Source organism: Vicugna pacos, chromosome 1 (genome assembly GCF_048564905.1).
Source record: "Vicugna pacos chromosome 1, VicPac4, whole genome shotgun sequence".
Lineage (NCBI taxonomy): Eukaryota > Metazoa > Chordata > Mammalia > Artiodactyla > Camelidae > Vicugna > Vicugna pacos.
In genome coordinates this window covers 60054176-60071232 of record NC_132987.1, presented here as the reverse complement: position 1 = coordinate 60071232, position 17057 = coordinate 60054176, and the positions used below count along the sequence as shown (strand labels likewise).

General features: G+C 37.8%; 1 protein-coding gene across 1 annotated transcript in view; it reads left to right on the top strand.

The window, feature by feature from the left end:
• Positions 1-17057, top strand: part of ATP13A4 (ATPase 13A4) — a 116209-nt gene that overhangs the window by 44957 nt on the left and 54195 nt on the right. The window contains exons 3-7 of the mRNA XM_015236588.3: positions 7396-7542; positions 9978-10048; positions 10136-10216; positions 11732-11801; positions 13387-13521. Coding sequence (XP_015092074.2) covers positions 7396-7542; positions 9978-10048; positions 10136-10216; positions 11732-11801; positions 13387-13521 — 504 coding nt within the window. The remainder of the gene's footprint in view (positions 1-7395; positions 7543-9977; positions 10049-10135; positions 10217-11731; positions 11802-13386; positions 13522-17057) is intronic.

Genomic DNA, 17057 nt, shown 5'->3' with positions numbered 1-17057 from the left:
GTAACTATATTGCCATGAAAATAAGAATACTCACTAAGAGTTTCCAAATTCTAGAGGAATAGGATAGGGAGAAAAAGATAAAAGTTTTATCTTTGTTTGCAAAGTGTGCATTATCAAACTGCTACAAGTCACAGCTTGAGAGAAAAAGTTTCCTTAAATCTAGAAAAGCAAAATATAAAATAACTGGCAATATTTTAAAGAAAAAACATGAAAGTTATAATCATCCTCATCAGTTCACTCATTCCTATGGAACTGATTCTTTTTTTGCAGAGGGAGGTGAGTAAGTTTATTTATTTATTTGGTTTTTCAGTGGAGATACTAGGGATCGAACCCAGGACCTCATGCATGCTAAGCATGTGTTCTACCACTGGAGCTATACTCTCCCGCTAGAATTGATTCTTGAGCTTGTTTTTTTGCTAGCAGTTTTATGAAGCCATCGTTTCTTCTTTAGAGTGCTATAAATTCTTACCCAGTTCAATAGTAAGATCTGAAAGTTTGTCAGAAACCTGTCCTCTAGAGAAAGTGTCAGAGTCCTTTATGTGAATGTCTCTAAAGATGAAATGTATTTATAAAAGCATCAGAGTAAAACAATAACTATATGTACTTGATAAAAGAGTTAGATGGTATGGTTACAATGCAATTGACAGGGAATTAGGTTTCTTCTGTGGCATACAACACTTTAATTTAATAACTAGGATTATAACTGATAACATTATGCCAGGACATATTAGATTTCCAGAAATTTCAGTTTCTGAAACACTTACAGTATATACCTATCCAGACACAACATAAAGAAGACAGTATTACTTCTTAGTTGATAACACTTCCCATGTAATTTAACAGATCAAACAAGCCTAATTTGTTTAACATCTCCCTTTTTATAAGGACAAAGAACAAATCTGTGGGCAATCTCAGGGGTCTTCTGGAACATCTCATACCTCAAAGTTAGTTCTAAGTTAAAAATTAGAATTTGATTTGGGGAAGTTTGTCAAAAATATCAAATGCCTTTTTTTTATATACTTGGACAAGTAGGCTCATAAATCACTATGAAACAATGTTTAGTTGTTCATTTAACCAAAATGACAATTAAAGACTTCATAGGCAAATATGAAAGGTTATATAGTTATAAATAACCTTAGCTACACATTGTAGAAACTTTGTTTTCTAGACAGATAACATTAAAGGTAAAGAAAATCCTTGTTTACAATTTCTTATTAAGACCAGACCAATAATCTCGAAAAGCCTTGTCCTTTTAACAGAGAAAAACCAAATTTTGCACCAGCTTATTTTTGATATTAAAATTTATTCATTTAATTAAATTCATCCCAATCTTAGCCAGTCTTGACTGCACAAAAAATTCTTTCCAAATTTTTTTTTCCCTACAAACATTCTATAGCTTTCTATATGTGTTTAAGTTTGCCGTTTGTTTTCTTTCCCATGTAGAAATAACCAACTTTTGGACAAAATTATTTTCTTTTCCCTTAAAAAAATGCTTTTCTAATCTTTATACCCTTAAAAAAGTATCATTGAATATGAAAATATTGTCCTTATTAATATTAGTAGGTTTAATTACATATATTAATTAGGATATTTAAGCCTTAGAAACCTTCATTTTTAGTAAAAAATCAAGAAGTAAGCAATTATGAACTTTTGCATTAGCAATCTAGATTGGCAAATTTATAATTACTTTTTATAATTTTTAAAAACTTGTGCTTTCTTATAGAAGAGAACCAAACGTATTTACTAATAGTCCCCAAATACCTTTAGTTTCTCTGTAAAAGGAAGCCTATCTTCAGTAATTAGTGTTTCAGTATCTTATTTGGGAATTACCTAGATATTTAATAAATTTCCATCATTTAACTTAATTTAGCAAGACCCTAAAGTTTCAAGTTCCAAAAAGGTTTGGGGTAACTATTTTGAGGTAGACACATCATACAACACAATTATTCTTAAAAGAGTTTACTTAAAAACTCTTATCCCATCTACATTTATTTAATTTACTTAAGAAAATATCATACCAAGTTATTTTCCTTGCTGACAAATTTTGTAACAGAGATAACTTATTTGACTTTTAGTAAACTTAGGTACAATAAAAATATTATACATAATGCTGATGACTCTAAAGACATGTCTGTATTAATTAAAACAAACTTTACCTTTACTACTGAATATTAATTTAATACAGAGTATTTCCCAGATCACACAAACCTGAAATTCATTTGGGTTAGTTTTTACTATATTTCTGAGAATTAATTTGAGTAATTAATTTTCTTTAAGCCAATTAAATAGAACTCTTTTACAGATTAATTTGGCAATTCTGCCCAAAGGTAGAAACACACGATGTCTGTAAGGCACATACAGAGACATAAAGATGTCCAGGCAGACATAGACAGAGTTCTCCTAGTTTTCATTTTAAAACTTTAGTCATGAATTGGGTACAATAAAAAAGTCACTAGTTTATAAATAATAATTGGAATAAATGATGTCTGCCTCCTTCCTCATAGGACCAAATTCTTTTATTATGTGTGGGAAAGACTATAAGATTTGTATCTGCCTTTGACAGACAATTTCAAGGAGGCTGTTTGGGCAAGAGAGTCCTTTTAGCAGTTTGAGTTAAAAGGCCTCTTTTCCTTTGTTTTTTGGTCTTAGGAATTAGAGATGGCCTAGATAAGAGTTTCCTGAGAAGACCAGGTAGAACATTTATGTCCTAAAGGTACAGCGAGAGAGATGCAAGCTCCTTCTAGAAGCACTTCTGTTTCCTTAGGATCAGAATTTATTTTTTAATGTTTTTTCAAAATGGCCATAATAACCATAGACATTTTCATCAGGCCCTTAGAATTATTGTTGCCTTCTGCAGAGTCTTAATCTCAGTGTTTTAAAAAGAAAATTCAGGAAAAAAATGGTGAACAAAATCCCAAGAGCAGAAGTCAGCCACCCAAACAAAATGGGAAGCAAATCCCAGAGGCCACTTGAACAATACATACAAAATGGGAAGCGAGCCTGGAGGACAGCAGCCGGCAACGGAGGACCCCCAGATATATGAGAACCTCCACCAAGGTGGGAGGTTTCAGTCCAGGAGGACTTCTCACTGAGTTCCGGGGCCCCAGAGGAGATGACAGACCACAGTGGGCTCTTGTCAGGATCCTGCTCAGATCCAAGGCAGTGTATCCATCTCCAAGTGAAAAATACTGATTTCCTAATGTGTCCGGAACTGTGCAATGGGTTACTGTTTTCCTCTGAAGGCAAGCTCAGAAATACTGCATTTTGTGGAGTGACCATTACACTCCTTTTGAATTCCAAGAGATGAGGAGGTTATAGCAAAAAGTTGAAGGAAAATAAGCAAGGTCACTCATTTTATTTAGTATAAAAGTTAGCATTCCCAGGTTTAGAAAGTTTAAGTTCACAGGGAACTAAAAAAAAGCCCAAGTTTGCTTCTCTATTCTCTTTCGGTCCAGGTCAAACATAAGTCTTCTGTGTACATTCAATTCTTTGAAATCCACTCTTAAATTATTTGAAGTCCTACTCTAAGAGTTCAAAGGTGGATCTGGTTAATTCTCTTGGTAAAGAGGAGGTAAAGTCTATTCAATGAGACTTGAGGTGTTAAAAATTCCAGATTTATCAGGCAAACAATTTGGACTATTTGCATTACAAAGCAATTACTGTAAGTCGTGGTTCTTCTGGTGCATTTAAGGGCTGTTAAAGATCATTAACTGCTTGAGAGAGCTGGGAAACAGATAGAAATGGAAATAGCCTTTTCCAGGTAAATAGACTTCTTTTCCAGAAAAGAGAAATAGACTCTTAGAAACTCTAAAGTTTCCTTAAAGGGAAAATAAGTTTCTATTTACAGAAAGATCCCAAGAACAACACACTATGGAAGTGGGGTACAGCTCTGTCACCAGCAGTTGTCACACCCAGCTATGGGCCAGACCCCGGACCAGGTCATTAAGTAGTACTGCGTGTAATCCTTCAAACATCCGTGACACGTCTTTTATCCCCCCACTTCCTGGATAAAAACATCAGGTTCAGAGAATTGCAGTGATTTTTTTCAACATGGTGTGGAGCTGAGATTGGAACTCACAAAGGAGCCCGTGCTCTTTCTATCCTGGACAACACCAAGCTGAGCACAGAGAAGTCGATGATGTCACCCGAGTGACCGCTTCTTAGGGACACACTGTCCCTTCACTTCTTTGCCTCGCCCCCCAAAAAAGGTGGGTGAGTTTTTCAAAAACTATGGATGATTTTACAGTCTTTAAAAGGGTAGTGAATAAGAGAAAAGTCAAGAAAAACGTTTCACTGTGGCATCTTTATTTAACTTAAGGAATTCTACTTTGCATTATGCAGAATTATGAGTTAAAAGACCCTGGTGGTAAAAGGGAATGACAGGAAGTGAGTTTAGAGGCAAATATATCCAAGCACCTTCTTCAATTTAGTGATGCTACCAACTGTAACAAGACGACTTTCATCCTTTAATACCCACCTAGACTAAGGCATGCAGTTGGTACATTGGATTAACACTGGCCCGTGAGAACTTAGGAGTGCCAATGTTCCACTTTGCCTTTGCTGTTTTAGAGACAGTCCAGAGGTCTGTTTGTGGTTGTAACAGGGCCAGAGAGTGACAGCTGGATTTTAGGAATCAGATTCTCTGTTGCCAGGAGATCAGAGATTCTGAGAAACTGGATGCTGTTTGTTACACAGAGCAGAATTCAAGGTGATTTTTGTACATGAGCCACAAACCATGGGATGACTTGTTGAAACAGAGAAGAAGGAGCCGAGATTCAGGGTGGGAAGACCTGGTCTCAGGTCTCTGTTCTCTCTTACTCCCCATAACAGACTGGCTTGGGTAATTCGTGGCCTTGTGGGTGGGCAGTTTGCTCATCTGCAAAATGGAGACGATAATACTGACTTTGGAGAATTGTGATCCTAAAAGAAGACAACTGACACAAAAGGTTTTTTGTAAACTGCTAAGTAATCATTGGAAATTTAGTAGTTAGTATTATTGTGCTTCGTTTAAGAGCACCAAGAGTAGGTTACCTTCATCATTGTCCTCACTTGGTGACCCGAGGTCTCTGGTGCTGATGCTCCTTTTGTCTTTTGTGTTCTTACTTACCTACAAATGATGTACTTTTCATACCAAGTTTTTCACTGAAACTTTGTCCTTCGGCAATCTTAGTTCAGGCTGGATATAATAACGGGAATCCAATCAAGTTGTATTTTTAAACAAAACATAGACTAGAGCAGAGGGTAAGATGGGACCCTGGAGGGGCTACAGGATGAGAATGTCAAATCCCTGCCCTGATAGTTACCAACTGTGCCTTAGTTTCCTCCCTTGTGCAATGGGGAGGAGAATGAACAGCAACTACCTCATAGGGTTTTTGAGCTTTAAATGAGATCATACACATGTAGCATTATGTGCCTAGAACATAGTAAGTGCTAAATAAATATTAACTATTTTTATTACTGTTAGTATTAGAAACTCAAAGTTCTTCTCATAACATGAGCCACCGATGTGCTCAAAAGCAAAGCTATGTATTTCTGAGCTACGTCATGGTGTGCTCTGGGGTGATGGCCACATAGTCCACAGTATACAAAACACGTCCACCAGTTCAGTGGCTTGATCATTGGAAACGTAGCCATCTTTGGTCATTCTTAGTCTCTGAAGGTAACTCCCTGCACATTTGATTTGATTCGATTTAGTAATTTGTTTTAAAATGAGGTAAGAGCCAATTTTACCGACTTTAAAAATTAATTCATTAACTTTCAACTTTCTACTAAGGTTTCTGCTCTCCCCTCCTCTCCTTCCCCCTTTTTCTCTCCTTTTCCTTCCTTTCTCTTCCCTTGCTTCCCTCCCTTCCTCTTCATTCCACTCTCCTCCTTACTTCCTTGGCTGTGCTTTCCCTTCTCCTCTCCCTCCCTGAGCTTCTCTCTTCACTCTCCTTCTCTTCCTTTCTCAGAATCTGTGCTGAGCTTGGCAGGAGCACAGGACATGCACCAGACATGATTTCCTACCCACAGTCCAAGAGAAGTGATAAGGTGAAGGGGCAAAGGGGGATGCAGTGTGGTAGGATGTGGTAAGAATCTCAAGTACCCTGATGATATAGAGGAAAGATCACCCAGAGAAATTAGAGAGGTTCCCATGATGTGAACTTTGAGCCAGACCCTGATGGATAGTTAGGATCTGGCCCCATGAAGACATAAAGAGAAGAGAGAAGGATGTGCATTCCAGGCTAAGGAGGCAGCAAGAGCAAAGGCACAGAGGTGGGCTTCTCTGCAGGAGAATCAACACCTGCTGTACCTTCCCTCTGCTTTCTGCAGAGTCAGCTCAGACACTCTCCATGGCAGAAGTGGGTGCGGTGGAGACAGTCTTCACCTCTGACCTCTATTCCCCAGGCACCACGTTGTTTCCCAGGCTTGACTTCCTTGGCCATTTTCCCTAGCTCCTGAAGTTTACCAGGCTGCTCTTGTGCTCCCAATTACCTTCTGCCTTGGATTATTCACTTAGTTCTCCTAGCTTATCTTGAAGGTAAGGACCGTGTTTTACTGTCCCTCATATCTCATCCATGTGGAGAATTGCGACTGCTCAGTGAGAATCTGATGAATGAAAGGGGAAAAGACTGAACTCATGAACTGAACATGCCCATGTGCAATTGTCAAGAAGTTAACACAGGTATCATTGAGGAAGGTACCTTCATGCATGACCCTAATTGAAGCCACATCTCTTTTCCATTCACTGATGACTCTATCACTGAAAAAAACTAGAGGGAGCAGCAGATTAACAGGGACCGGAATGGTCCCTTACAAACTGATGTGATAATAACAGTGGTTATTATCTGAATGGGTAAATGCTACACATAAAATCCACTTGGATGTCTTAGAATCTTTTGGAGTTAGTATAGTGACAGGACCCCCACCCCCACTGCTTCCACCCCCATGAGGGAGTGTTAAAGGGTTGTTCTGGAAGAGGTGGAATTGAAGTCAAGTCTCAAAACATGGGGATGGTTCAGCTGACCTGGTTTCTTAACCTTTGAGACCTGCAGAAACACTTTGGAATGCTTGCTTGTTTTGGGGGTTTTTTGGGGGTTTTTTTCAGTATGAAATTTGCATCTGGCCATAGTCCCTTGGTTGGAAGGTAATAGGAAAAACTAGCTCTTGCCTAAGACTTGCCTCATGACTCAGGCCAGTGCCTCATATTTACATCCCAGTTTCTCAGTAACAGATGACAAGACTTTTTCTCTCAAGGCTCTGGGTCTACCAGCTTTCAAAGGCATATCATTCTATCTAGAATGTTTATTAACTCCATAAACTTACAGAATTATGTTAAAATGATGCTTTTCAGGTTGAACTTTAGCCTGATGACTTCTCTGAATTTCCTGGGGGTTTTGGTGTTTATTTTCTCAGGATGAATTCCAGACTTACTCTTGGAAAAAGGTAGTGTGGATCTGCCTGTCCACATTAAACAGCACATTTCCTCTCACTCCCAACCACCCCCTCATCTCCGATGAGGAGTATATCATCAACAGAGCCATAAGGAAGCCAGACCTAAAGGTAAGCTCATTCATGGCTACTGCAGGGGCTAGAGAAATTGAATCTTTTTTCTCTCCAAATTTAAGATTAAATTCAGATCCTCCGCTGTGCCAATCTTTCACTGACAATGTAGAACATTATAAAGAATACAGATTTTGGAGCCAGACAAAGCTCAGTTCAAATCTCAGCTTCATCCTTCTAAAATGTGCAACCTTGGATCAACCATTCAACTTGGCCAAGCCTCAGTTTTCTCATGTGTAAAAAGATGATAATACCTACTCTAATATTAATTGATGAAATTCAATAAAAACAAACAGATACAAAGATCAATGTGGTGGGAGGTACCTAGTAGATGCTCAGTGCATACTAGCTCTTAGTAGCATCATACCTTGTGTTGTGATCTATGTAACAGGGTTTATCACCCAGGAGTATCCAGGGAGTTTGCTATGTCTGCCAAATGACCTTATTTTGTATTCTGTCATTCAGATGTATTTCGGTTACTCTCTTCTCATCATATTAAATCAATACAACTTGGGTTATGACTAGCTAACATTCATATTTAAAACATTTTATAACACAGACTGCTTTCTCTTAAATTTATATATGTGTAGACAGTTGTTTAAGCTGGTTTTATGAGCTCAAGGTCAGTTTTTTTAAATAACCAAAGTCAATTGCTCAGCAGCTTCTCTACTGTCAATTGTTATCACCTAGTTGTCTTAACTGCCAAAGGAAACAAACAAAACGTGGTCAGGAGCCTCCAACTAACAGATTGCTTAATCTGTTAGGTGGCCGTTCACCTGGAGAAGCAGGCATCCCAAATCAGCCTCATGGGCCTGGCCTCAAAGTATTGCTGACCTCTAGAATCTTTAACTGCATAAACAAACAGGTGGACAGACAAAAGAAGAATATTAAAACAAGCAAAATATGAGGAAGGGGCAGAAGTTGTGAAATGGAAAGTCCTGGCACACAGGCTTGAAAGCTTCGTTTACCAGCATATAGCACAGGGAGCTTGGTTGGTTACTGCCTCCCCGAGCCTTGAGTTTCTTATTGATAAAATAAGAGTAGTAACACTTTCTCTGCCTGTTTCTCAGGACTGTTGTGAACCTAAAATGAGAAGATCGACACTCAGGTGATTGGTGAGCGATCATGAGGTGTATTCATATAAAGGACTGAAACTTTTATTAAAATTGGAAGATGTGTCACAGGCTTAGCTGTGGCAACAATGATGACAATAACAGTAATAACACAAAACCAAAATGGTAACCGTTCAGGGCCTCGTAGGGGGAGTTTGGAGACTGTAGCAAACGTAGACTAAGAGGAGACTCCAAGGGCCAGTTTGTAGGATCACGTGCAAAACTGAAACCCAGTGCTTAACTTGTTAAACAGGATTCTCTTATAACTTGTTCCAACAAGCAGTGAAGAGTGGGAAGCCTGGGGATGGAAACAATTCCTGGTTCTGAGCGGAAAGATGGAAATCATCCCACAGCTGACTCCTGATTTCTTAATTGCTGTTTCCTGGTTTGAAGTTCCAGAAAATGGACAGATAAACTCCACCTCTTGCAAATATGATGCTTAACAGCCTCTTACTGGCTTCCAGAGCCTAGGAAGTTGATGAAGGGAGCAGAGATACTCCAGGCAGAGATGTTTCCTGCTAGGGGAATCGCAAAGGTATTTAAGAGGTCCATGATGGAGTCACTCTTCTCACTCTGTGATGAATAGCGTCAGGAATTGTCAGGAGATAATGGGGTTTTCCATTTTGTGGTCTGAGGTGAAACTTAGCAGTCACCTCTTTATTCTTTACCATAGCTGTCTTCATCCGCCATTTTGTGTCTATTATGTCATAAATTTGCCAATCGCAGTTTGTGGTTCCATGGCCTATTGATAGGTTCTCTAATTGAGCAGGGATCTCACAATCTACCATCTTTGGCCTTTACATTTTTTCTAGCTTACAGTTTTGAACTTAGAGAATTAATGAACTAGGCAGCTCTCACTCAGTACAACTTGAATAGTGGAAGTTACAGGAATCTCAGACCTTCCTCTGAGACCAGTTTAACTATTAGATCCTTGAGACACTAGACTTTGGGGCCAGATGGCCTTGAGTTCAATTTCCAGCCCTTTTTCTTAATAGGTGTCCTCTTGGGCAAGTTACTTAATCAAAATGAACTTAAGGGGAAAGGAAAGATGAAGATAATATCTTCCCTACCATGGAGTAATGAAAAAGTCAACCCCACAAATACTCAGTGAACAGTAGCTATGATTACAGTCCAGCTCTATTTGCAAAATTGCAGAGAATGTTGGAAAGGGGAGGAAGGTATGAGGCAAGAAACTCAAGGCTCCAGGGTGAGCCAAGACAACAAACACATCCAGGCTTCTTCCACAAGTGTTTCTTTGGCCATGAACTCCTGTGTATCCACTGATCCTCAGACTAGAGACTTTTTGGTACTTTTCTTTTGTAGGTGAGATGTATAAAAGTGCAGAAAATAAGATATGTTTGGAACAACTTAGAAGGACAGTTCCAGAAAATTGGGTAAGTTGAGCAATCGCATTCACGAAGAAAAAAGTTATCTCAAAAATATTATTGCTAACTATGTCTTTTTCATTGTTATTACTTTAGCTCTTTGGAAGACTGGCTCAGTTCTGCCAAGATACATCTAAAATTTGGATCAGGTTTAACAACAGAAGAACAAGAGATTAGGTACCTTGTTTCTTGTTATCTACACCAGATCCAAAGGGCCAATACCAGTTAGCCAGGTAGACAGACCAGTAAACAGTTATCTTAACTGATCAATACCAGAATACATTGGAATGCTCTGTTTAGTATTATCCAATTATTTCACTTCATCAAAGCAACCTTGGGGGGGAGTTAGAATAGACATCCTCATCTCAATATAACAGATGAGAAGTCTGAGACTCAGAGAGGTTTAATGGCCTAAACAAGGTCTCACAGATGAAGTGACAGAGGAAGAATTGCGTCTCACACTCTGACTCTAGGTTTGGTTCCCTTTCTACTCTGTATAATGTTTCTCAAAGTTAGTATAATGATAGGTTGAACCAATTTTGACTGTAATCAGGAAATATGCATTATGCTATGATAACACAGTTAAATAAATAATAATTGTAGAGCAGCAGAAGGATATCATGCAAGACTTGTAGCTCCACAATCCTCAGTCAGTTACTGGGCAGAGAAGCATGACCTGGGAAGGGAACTTGGTTGAATGTCAAGAGTCTGTCACTAATTCATTGTGTTGTTTTGAGCAAATAGCTTCTCCTTGCTGGGCTTTAGTTTCCTCATTGTTAAAAAAGGGAAGAGCTCTGTAAACGCCTTGCTAGTCCTAAGTTTCTATGATCCTCAAATCCTCCTTTCCCCATTTTGGGGTGGGGTTCGATGGTACTTTGAAGAGACCCAGAGCCTGCTGCATCAGCATCACCTGGGTGCTTATTAGAAATGCATAATCTCAGACCACACCTCACCCTTCTTGAATCAGAATTTTAATGTTTACAAGATCACAAATTTATCTGTATGAATATTAAAGGTTGAGAAGTACTTTCATGATATATTCTGTTAAGCTCTTTGGTCTACACATCTATGTAAGAGGTACGATAAAGTATTCAGCATTCTCAACAACAAAATAACCCATAAAGGGTCATTTCTTGACATAATCAAAGAAACACATCTCTGAGTTTTCAATTAAAGGACCGTAGAACTCCTTGTGGAGCTATTTTTGAGAGCCCAACACCTTTTCGTTCACGTTAAAACCAATTCTGCAGCTTCCCAGAACTGAATAGGAGTAGGGAAGTAGGTACAGTATCCCTTGTCAGTGAAACTGTTCTTTCGTAATGAGTCTTCCATTCCACATTCACGGAGCCAGAGTTGGGGAGAGACAGAGTGGAGAGAGTGCCAATCCTGAAACCACTTGAATGGAACCATGGCTAAATTTAAACACCTAAACTACCATCAGGGAAATATTTAGACCTCAGAAAGAGTCTAATTCAACAAATGCAATATGATCATGCTTATTGTTTTTATACCTGGAAACTAACCCCCTTCCAAGTTATTCTGAGAGAGGAGGGGATGGAATATAACAAAGGAGGCTTATGTTGGCCCCACAAGTGAGAAAGTGAACATGGAATAGATCTTTTTTTGAATGGGTGAGAAATATATTTCATTTTTATTATTAGTAACGAAGTGATGTGTGATCTCTTTCCACAGGAGGTTAATATGTGGACCAAACACTATCGATGTTGAAATCACACCAATTTGGAAACTGCTCATCAAAGAGGTAATCAGTATTTTGGTGCTGGTTAGAAGATAAAGAAGTTTGATTCTAGTCAAGCGACCAAGAATGATACTTGTTAATGGTAACTGTAATTTAGGATATTTAAAAAGAATGTAAAGTGTATTCATACCTCGACTCTTTCTTGGAGTCCATTTTGCATACACATTGCCTGTTAACAGTGTAAGATTTGATGCTTATGTGTCTGCCTATCCTTTAAAGACTGGATGAGCACAAAGTTTCTTTTCTTTATTTCCTTTTTTAATCCTATACTTTTAATCCCCTGTCTCAACTTTGTGAAACTAAAGTAATAAAACTTAAACACCTCAATCCCTTTCTGATGGGCAACAGATACAATTTCCTCAGCATCCAGAATTGTAGGAAGAAAACACCTGTTCAGCCTTAGTTCTGTTGATCTCAGTGTGTGGGGATGGAAAGAAAGATTTGGCCCTTATGTACCAAGCTGAATTTTTTTTCTCTTTGACTTTAACACTGGGCTTATTTTTCATTTTATGGCGGTTGTTACGACACTATAACCAGACAGCTGTACTCTGGGTCCTCTCCTACACTTTAATTCCACTCCTCCTTGCCTTCAAAAATGCTTACTAAACTCAAGTTACTTTCTTAAAATTTTTAGCAAGCTTAAAGGTATGAAAGAAAGCAGAAGAAACTGATAAGGAAAGTCTCTGCGTGCTTGTTCCCTAACCAGCGGCAAGGATTACTGTTCCTGGTTTAGACAGATGGAAATCAACTAGAGGGAATTTGAGAAAGGGCACAAAATGTTTTTAACCAAAGCAAGATTACAACTGTTGGAGTTAATCTCTACTTTCTCCATAGTGTTCCAGGTGCTCATGCAGATTACCACCTTCAGCTTGGCTCTCTACTGATGAGAAAATTTAGTCTTCAATGCATACATTAACCTAAAATGCCTTAATGGCTTCAGATATGGCGATGTGTCATGGAGAAGAACAATAGACTAGAAAGCGTTTTAACTTTGTAAACTTGACCTATGACTTCTCCCTTCTAAAGGCCAGTAAATGTAAATTGGACATGATAATATCTACTCCTTACCCAACTGTGGTGATGGCCAACTTGAGGATACATGAGATAGTACTTTGTAAATTATAAGGTGCAGCAATGATTAAAAGTAATTGCCTGGGTTCAAGTCCTAGTCTGTGACAATTGTGGCTGTGTGATCTTGGGCAAGATTCTCAAGATCTAAGGCTCAGTTTCCTCATCTTTACAATGAAGATAAGTAATAACTTCTAGTTAATAAGATAATTATGGGAATCAAAGGAGTAAATTCAGGTAAAGTTGCTTAGTGCAGTGTCTGACACATGGCAATTACATAAATATAATAAGAATAAGAATATTGTGTGGGGGCAGGTGGGTATAGCTCAGTGGTGGAGTGTGTACCTAGCATGCATGAGGTCCTAGGTTCAATCCCCAGTCCCTCCATTAAAAAAAAAAAGAATTTTGTGTGGGATGATTTGTGTCATGGAGATGATTACAACAACAAGCAAGTCAATGAATAGCTAAGTGTGAAGCCTAAATATCTCCCTTGTCTTCCTGTTTTTATGTCTGCCAACAGGTTTTAAATCCATTTTACATATTTCAACTCTTCAGTGTCTGTTTGTGGTTTAGTGAAGACTATAAGGAGTATGCTTTTGCCATCATAATCATGTCCATCATTTCCATAGCTTTGACAGTGTATGATCTCAGAGAGGTGAGTTTTTCCACCAATCCTGTGGTCTCAGAAAGGAAGAGTTATGACTTGGCTGAAATTTTGTTAGAGAGGAGTATAATCAGGAAATAGTGATTGCCCATTCCCTAACAAATGAGACTGAGTTTGTAAATGTCTAGTGTAATAGCCAATGCTCAACAAGTGTTAGCTCTTTCCCTTCCCTCACATCCCAATCCCTAACCTTTCAAGTTATTTTTTCCCCTCTCTTTAGATTATTCAGGCTGATTAGCAAGAAGAATATGCAAATATTTATGAAATGTGAATAAATGAAAAAATTATATATAGAGAATCCTGACGGATCTTGAAGATGATAGAAGGGTGGAGGTGGATGAATCTTTAATAAATAAGGAGTGTTTATTATCTTTGCCCTTTTGATTTGGTTGGTATTCATTTGTCAAAACCCTAATCCAACTGTTGGCTTTCTTTATGCCTACATCAGGGGATCTAGGTGCTGTAGAGGGAAAATCACACACAACAGGTTGGTTGAGTACACTGTAAATCCATGAATACCAACCTCACCTGGGCAAACTTTCTATACATCTCCAGTCAACATACTCTCTCGTTCTCTGAAATTAAGATTTCAAACCAAATCTTCCTTCAGTTTTCTGAGATGCCTAACTGCCCATATGCCACTTTTGGTTTAATTCAACTGATAATCTCACTTTTTCACAAAGATAGAAGCCATAAGACAGGAATTTGCTCAACTGCTCACTCTCCAACTCACGACTCTTGTCTCCACCTCCCTCCTGCCTGGATCTCTCATTATGGAGGAGGAAATGCCCTCTGCTTGTGCTTTCCATAGCCTCCTCTCCCACCTTCTCAGCGTGCTAATGTGGTCAGTGAATGACCCCTTCTCCACCCTTCTCCCAAGAGCCTTCCCATTAGCAATTAAACATGCTCAAGCTTCTCCCCACTTAAAAAAAAAACCCACTAACAAATGAAAAAAAAATCCCTTCTCTCTTTTTTTTAACATTATACTATTGAGTTATAGTCATTTTACAATGTTGTGTCAAATTCCAGTGTAGAGCACAATTTTTCAGTTATACATGAACATACACATTTTTTTTTTTTTGCTGTGAGCTACCACAAGATCTTGTATATATTTCCCTGTGCTATACAGTATAATCTTGTTTATCTATTCTGCATATGCCTGTCAGTATCTACAAATTTTGAAATCCCAGTCTGTCCCTGCCCACCCCCTGCCTCCTTGGCAACCACAAGTTTGTATTCTATGTCTATGAGTCTGTTTCTGTTTTGTATTTATGTTTATTTTATTTTTTTGGATTCCACATATGAGCAGTCTCATATGGTATTTTTCTTTCTCTTTCTGGCTTACTTCACTTAGAATGACATTCTGCAGGGACATCCATGTTGCTGCAAATGGTGTTATGTTGTTTTTTTTATGGCTGAATAGTATTCCATTGTATAAACATACCACATCTTTATCCAGTCATCTGCTGATGGACATTTAGGCTGTTTCCATGACTTGGCTATTGTAAATAGTGCTGCTATGAACATTGGGGTGCAGGTGTCTTTTTGAAGTAGGATTCCTTCTGGATATATGCCCAGGAGCAGGAAAAAATAATCCCTTCTCTTGACCATACTTCTAACTTCAGGTACTGAAGGTAATTCTAACAGGTACTAACTCTACCTGTTTTCTCCCTTTTACGGCAAAATTTCTTGAGCTCTTTACGCACTCTCTCTTCAGTTACTCATCTCTCCATTTCTCATCTGTACTAAGATGGCTTCCTCTCCCATGACTCCATTCAAACAACTCTTGCTAAGGTCACCACTATAATCCTAAGACCCATAGACGGTTTCAAAATTTTTTTAAAAAATTTTCTTTTTAACTAGCTAGTTTTTTTCCTTAATAGAAGGTGTACTATATGGACATAGTTTTTTAAAAAAGTTCAAACAGAACAAAACAGTGTAACTGAAAAGTAAATATTCTTCTCACCCTAGTTCTCTCAGTGTCCAGGTCCCCTCTTAAGAGATATCCACTGGACCAGATGTTCTATATACTTGCAGCACTATTAAACACACATGCATTAAATTGTTTTACACAAATGGAAGTACGCTATATACACTATTACGCATTTGAATTTTTCACCAAATACATCTTAAATCTCTTTCCATATCTGCACAAATATATATTCTCTAGATGTACCATAATCTTTAAACCAGCCTTATACTGATGGATATTTAAGTTGTTTCTAGTCTTTTCTGTTAAAACAATGCTGCAGTGAGGAGTTTTGCATATGTATCTTTTCACATATCACAAGTATATATAATTTACATTACATGTAAATGTGTACATAACAAATACATGTACACATATATATATCTGTATTGATAAAAAGATATAAATTTTCTCTACTTGAAATTATTTAATCATAAGTTAGATGCATTATTTTAGTAGGCATTGTCAAAATGCCTCTTAAACAAATAATACCAATATACACTTCTCCCAAGAGTAGATGAGTGTTTGCTTTCCTTATTTTTGCCAATATAAGTGAAAATAGAATTTCATAACCTTGACAGCATGTTTCCCACTATAAGTTGAGCTCTTGCTCGTGTGTTAAGCTATCTGTATTTCTTTTACTGTGAACTGTATTCGTGTCCTTCATTAATTTTTATTAGGCTATTGGTCTTTTGCTTACTGATTTTATGATTCCTTTCCTACAAAGGATACTTTTTTTCACAGTGTAGATTTCACTAAACATCCCCGTTGCAGTTGCGGCCATTAACTGCTACGGAAGCACTCTTTCCCTTTGACTTCAGTAACAACACCTCTCCAGTTCTCTAATTCCTCTTTTTATAGCTCATCCTCCTCTACCTGGCCTTTTTTTTTTTTTTTAAGCTAGTGTCTCAAAATCAAAACAATATGAAAATGTATACCACGTAAAGTCTCCCTCTTCCCTGGCCCCTCCATTTCTGTAAACATTTTTATTAGTTTCTAGAGCATTCTTCAAAAAAATTTTTTAGGCAAATCAAGCAAATACAAATACATATATTTAGTTTTTCTTTCTTATGTAAGAGGTAGCACAGTTACATTACTTTCTGCATAGCTTTGTTATTATTATTATAATTAATGTCTTGATTGGTCTTTTCATGTGAGTACCTTGAATCTTCATTATTCTTGTACTGTATATGCTAGTGTTTTCTAAAGGCACATGCTAATGACTTTCAGATTTATATATCTCAAGTCCAAATACCTCTTTTGAGTTTGAGACTCATAGATCCAACAATCTAAATTTGATTCAGGTCACTTCTTCAGTGAAGATTTCTATTGGTTCCGTTAGCTATATATGCTCCAAAATCACCTTATTTTTTTTATTGCAATTGTAATGATGCATTCATGTCTGTGATTATTTGATTAAATGTATTTCTCCCAGTAAGTTGTAAATTCTTTGATGGTAAGAACCACATCGGTTTGGTTGACCATTCTACCCCTTAGCATGGTCCCTGGCCCATAAAGTTTGTTCAATAAATGTTGAGTGAATGCCTAAATGAATAAA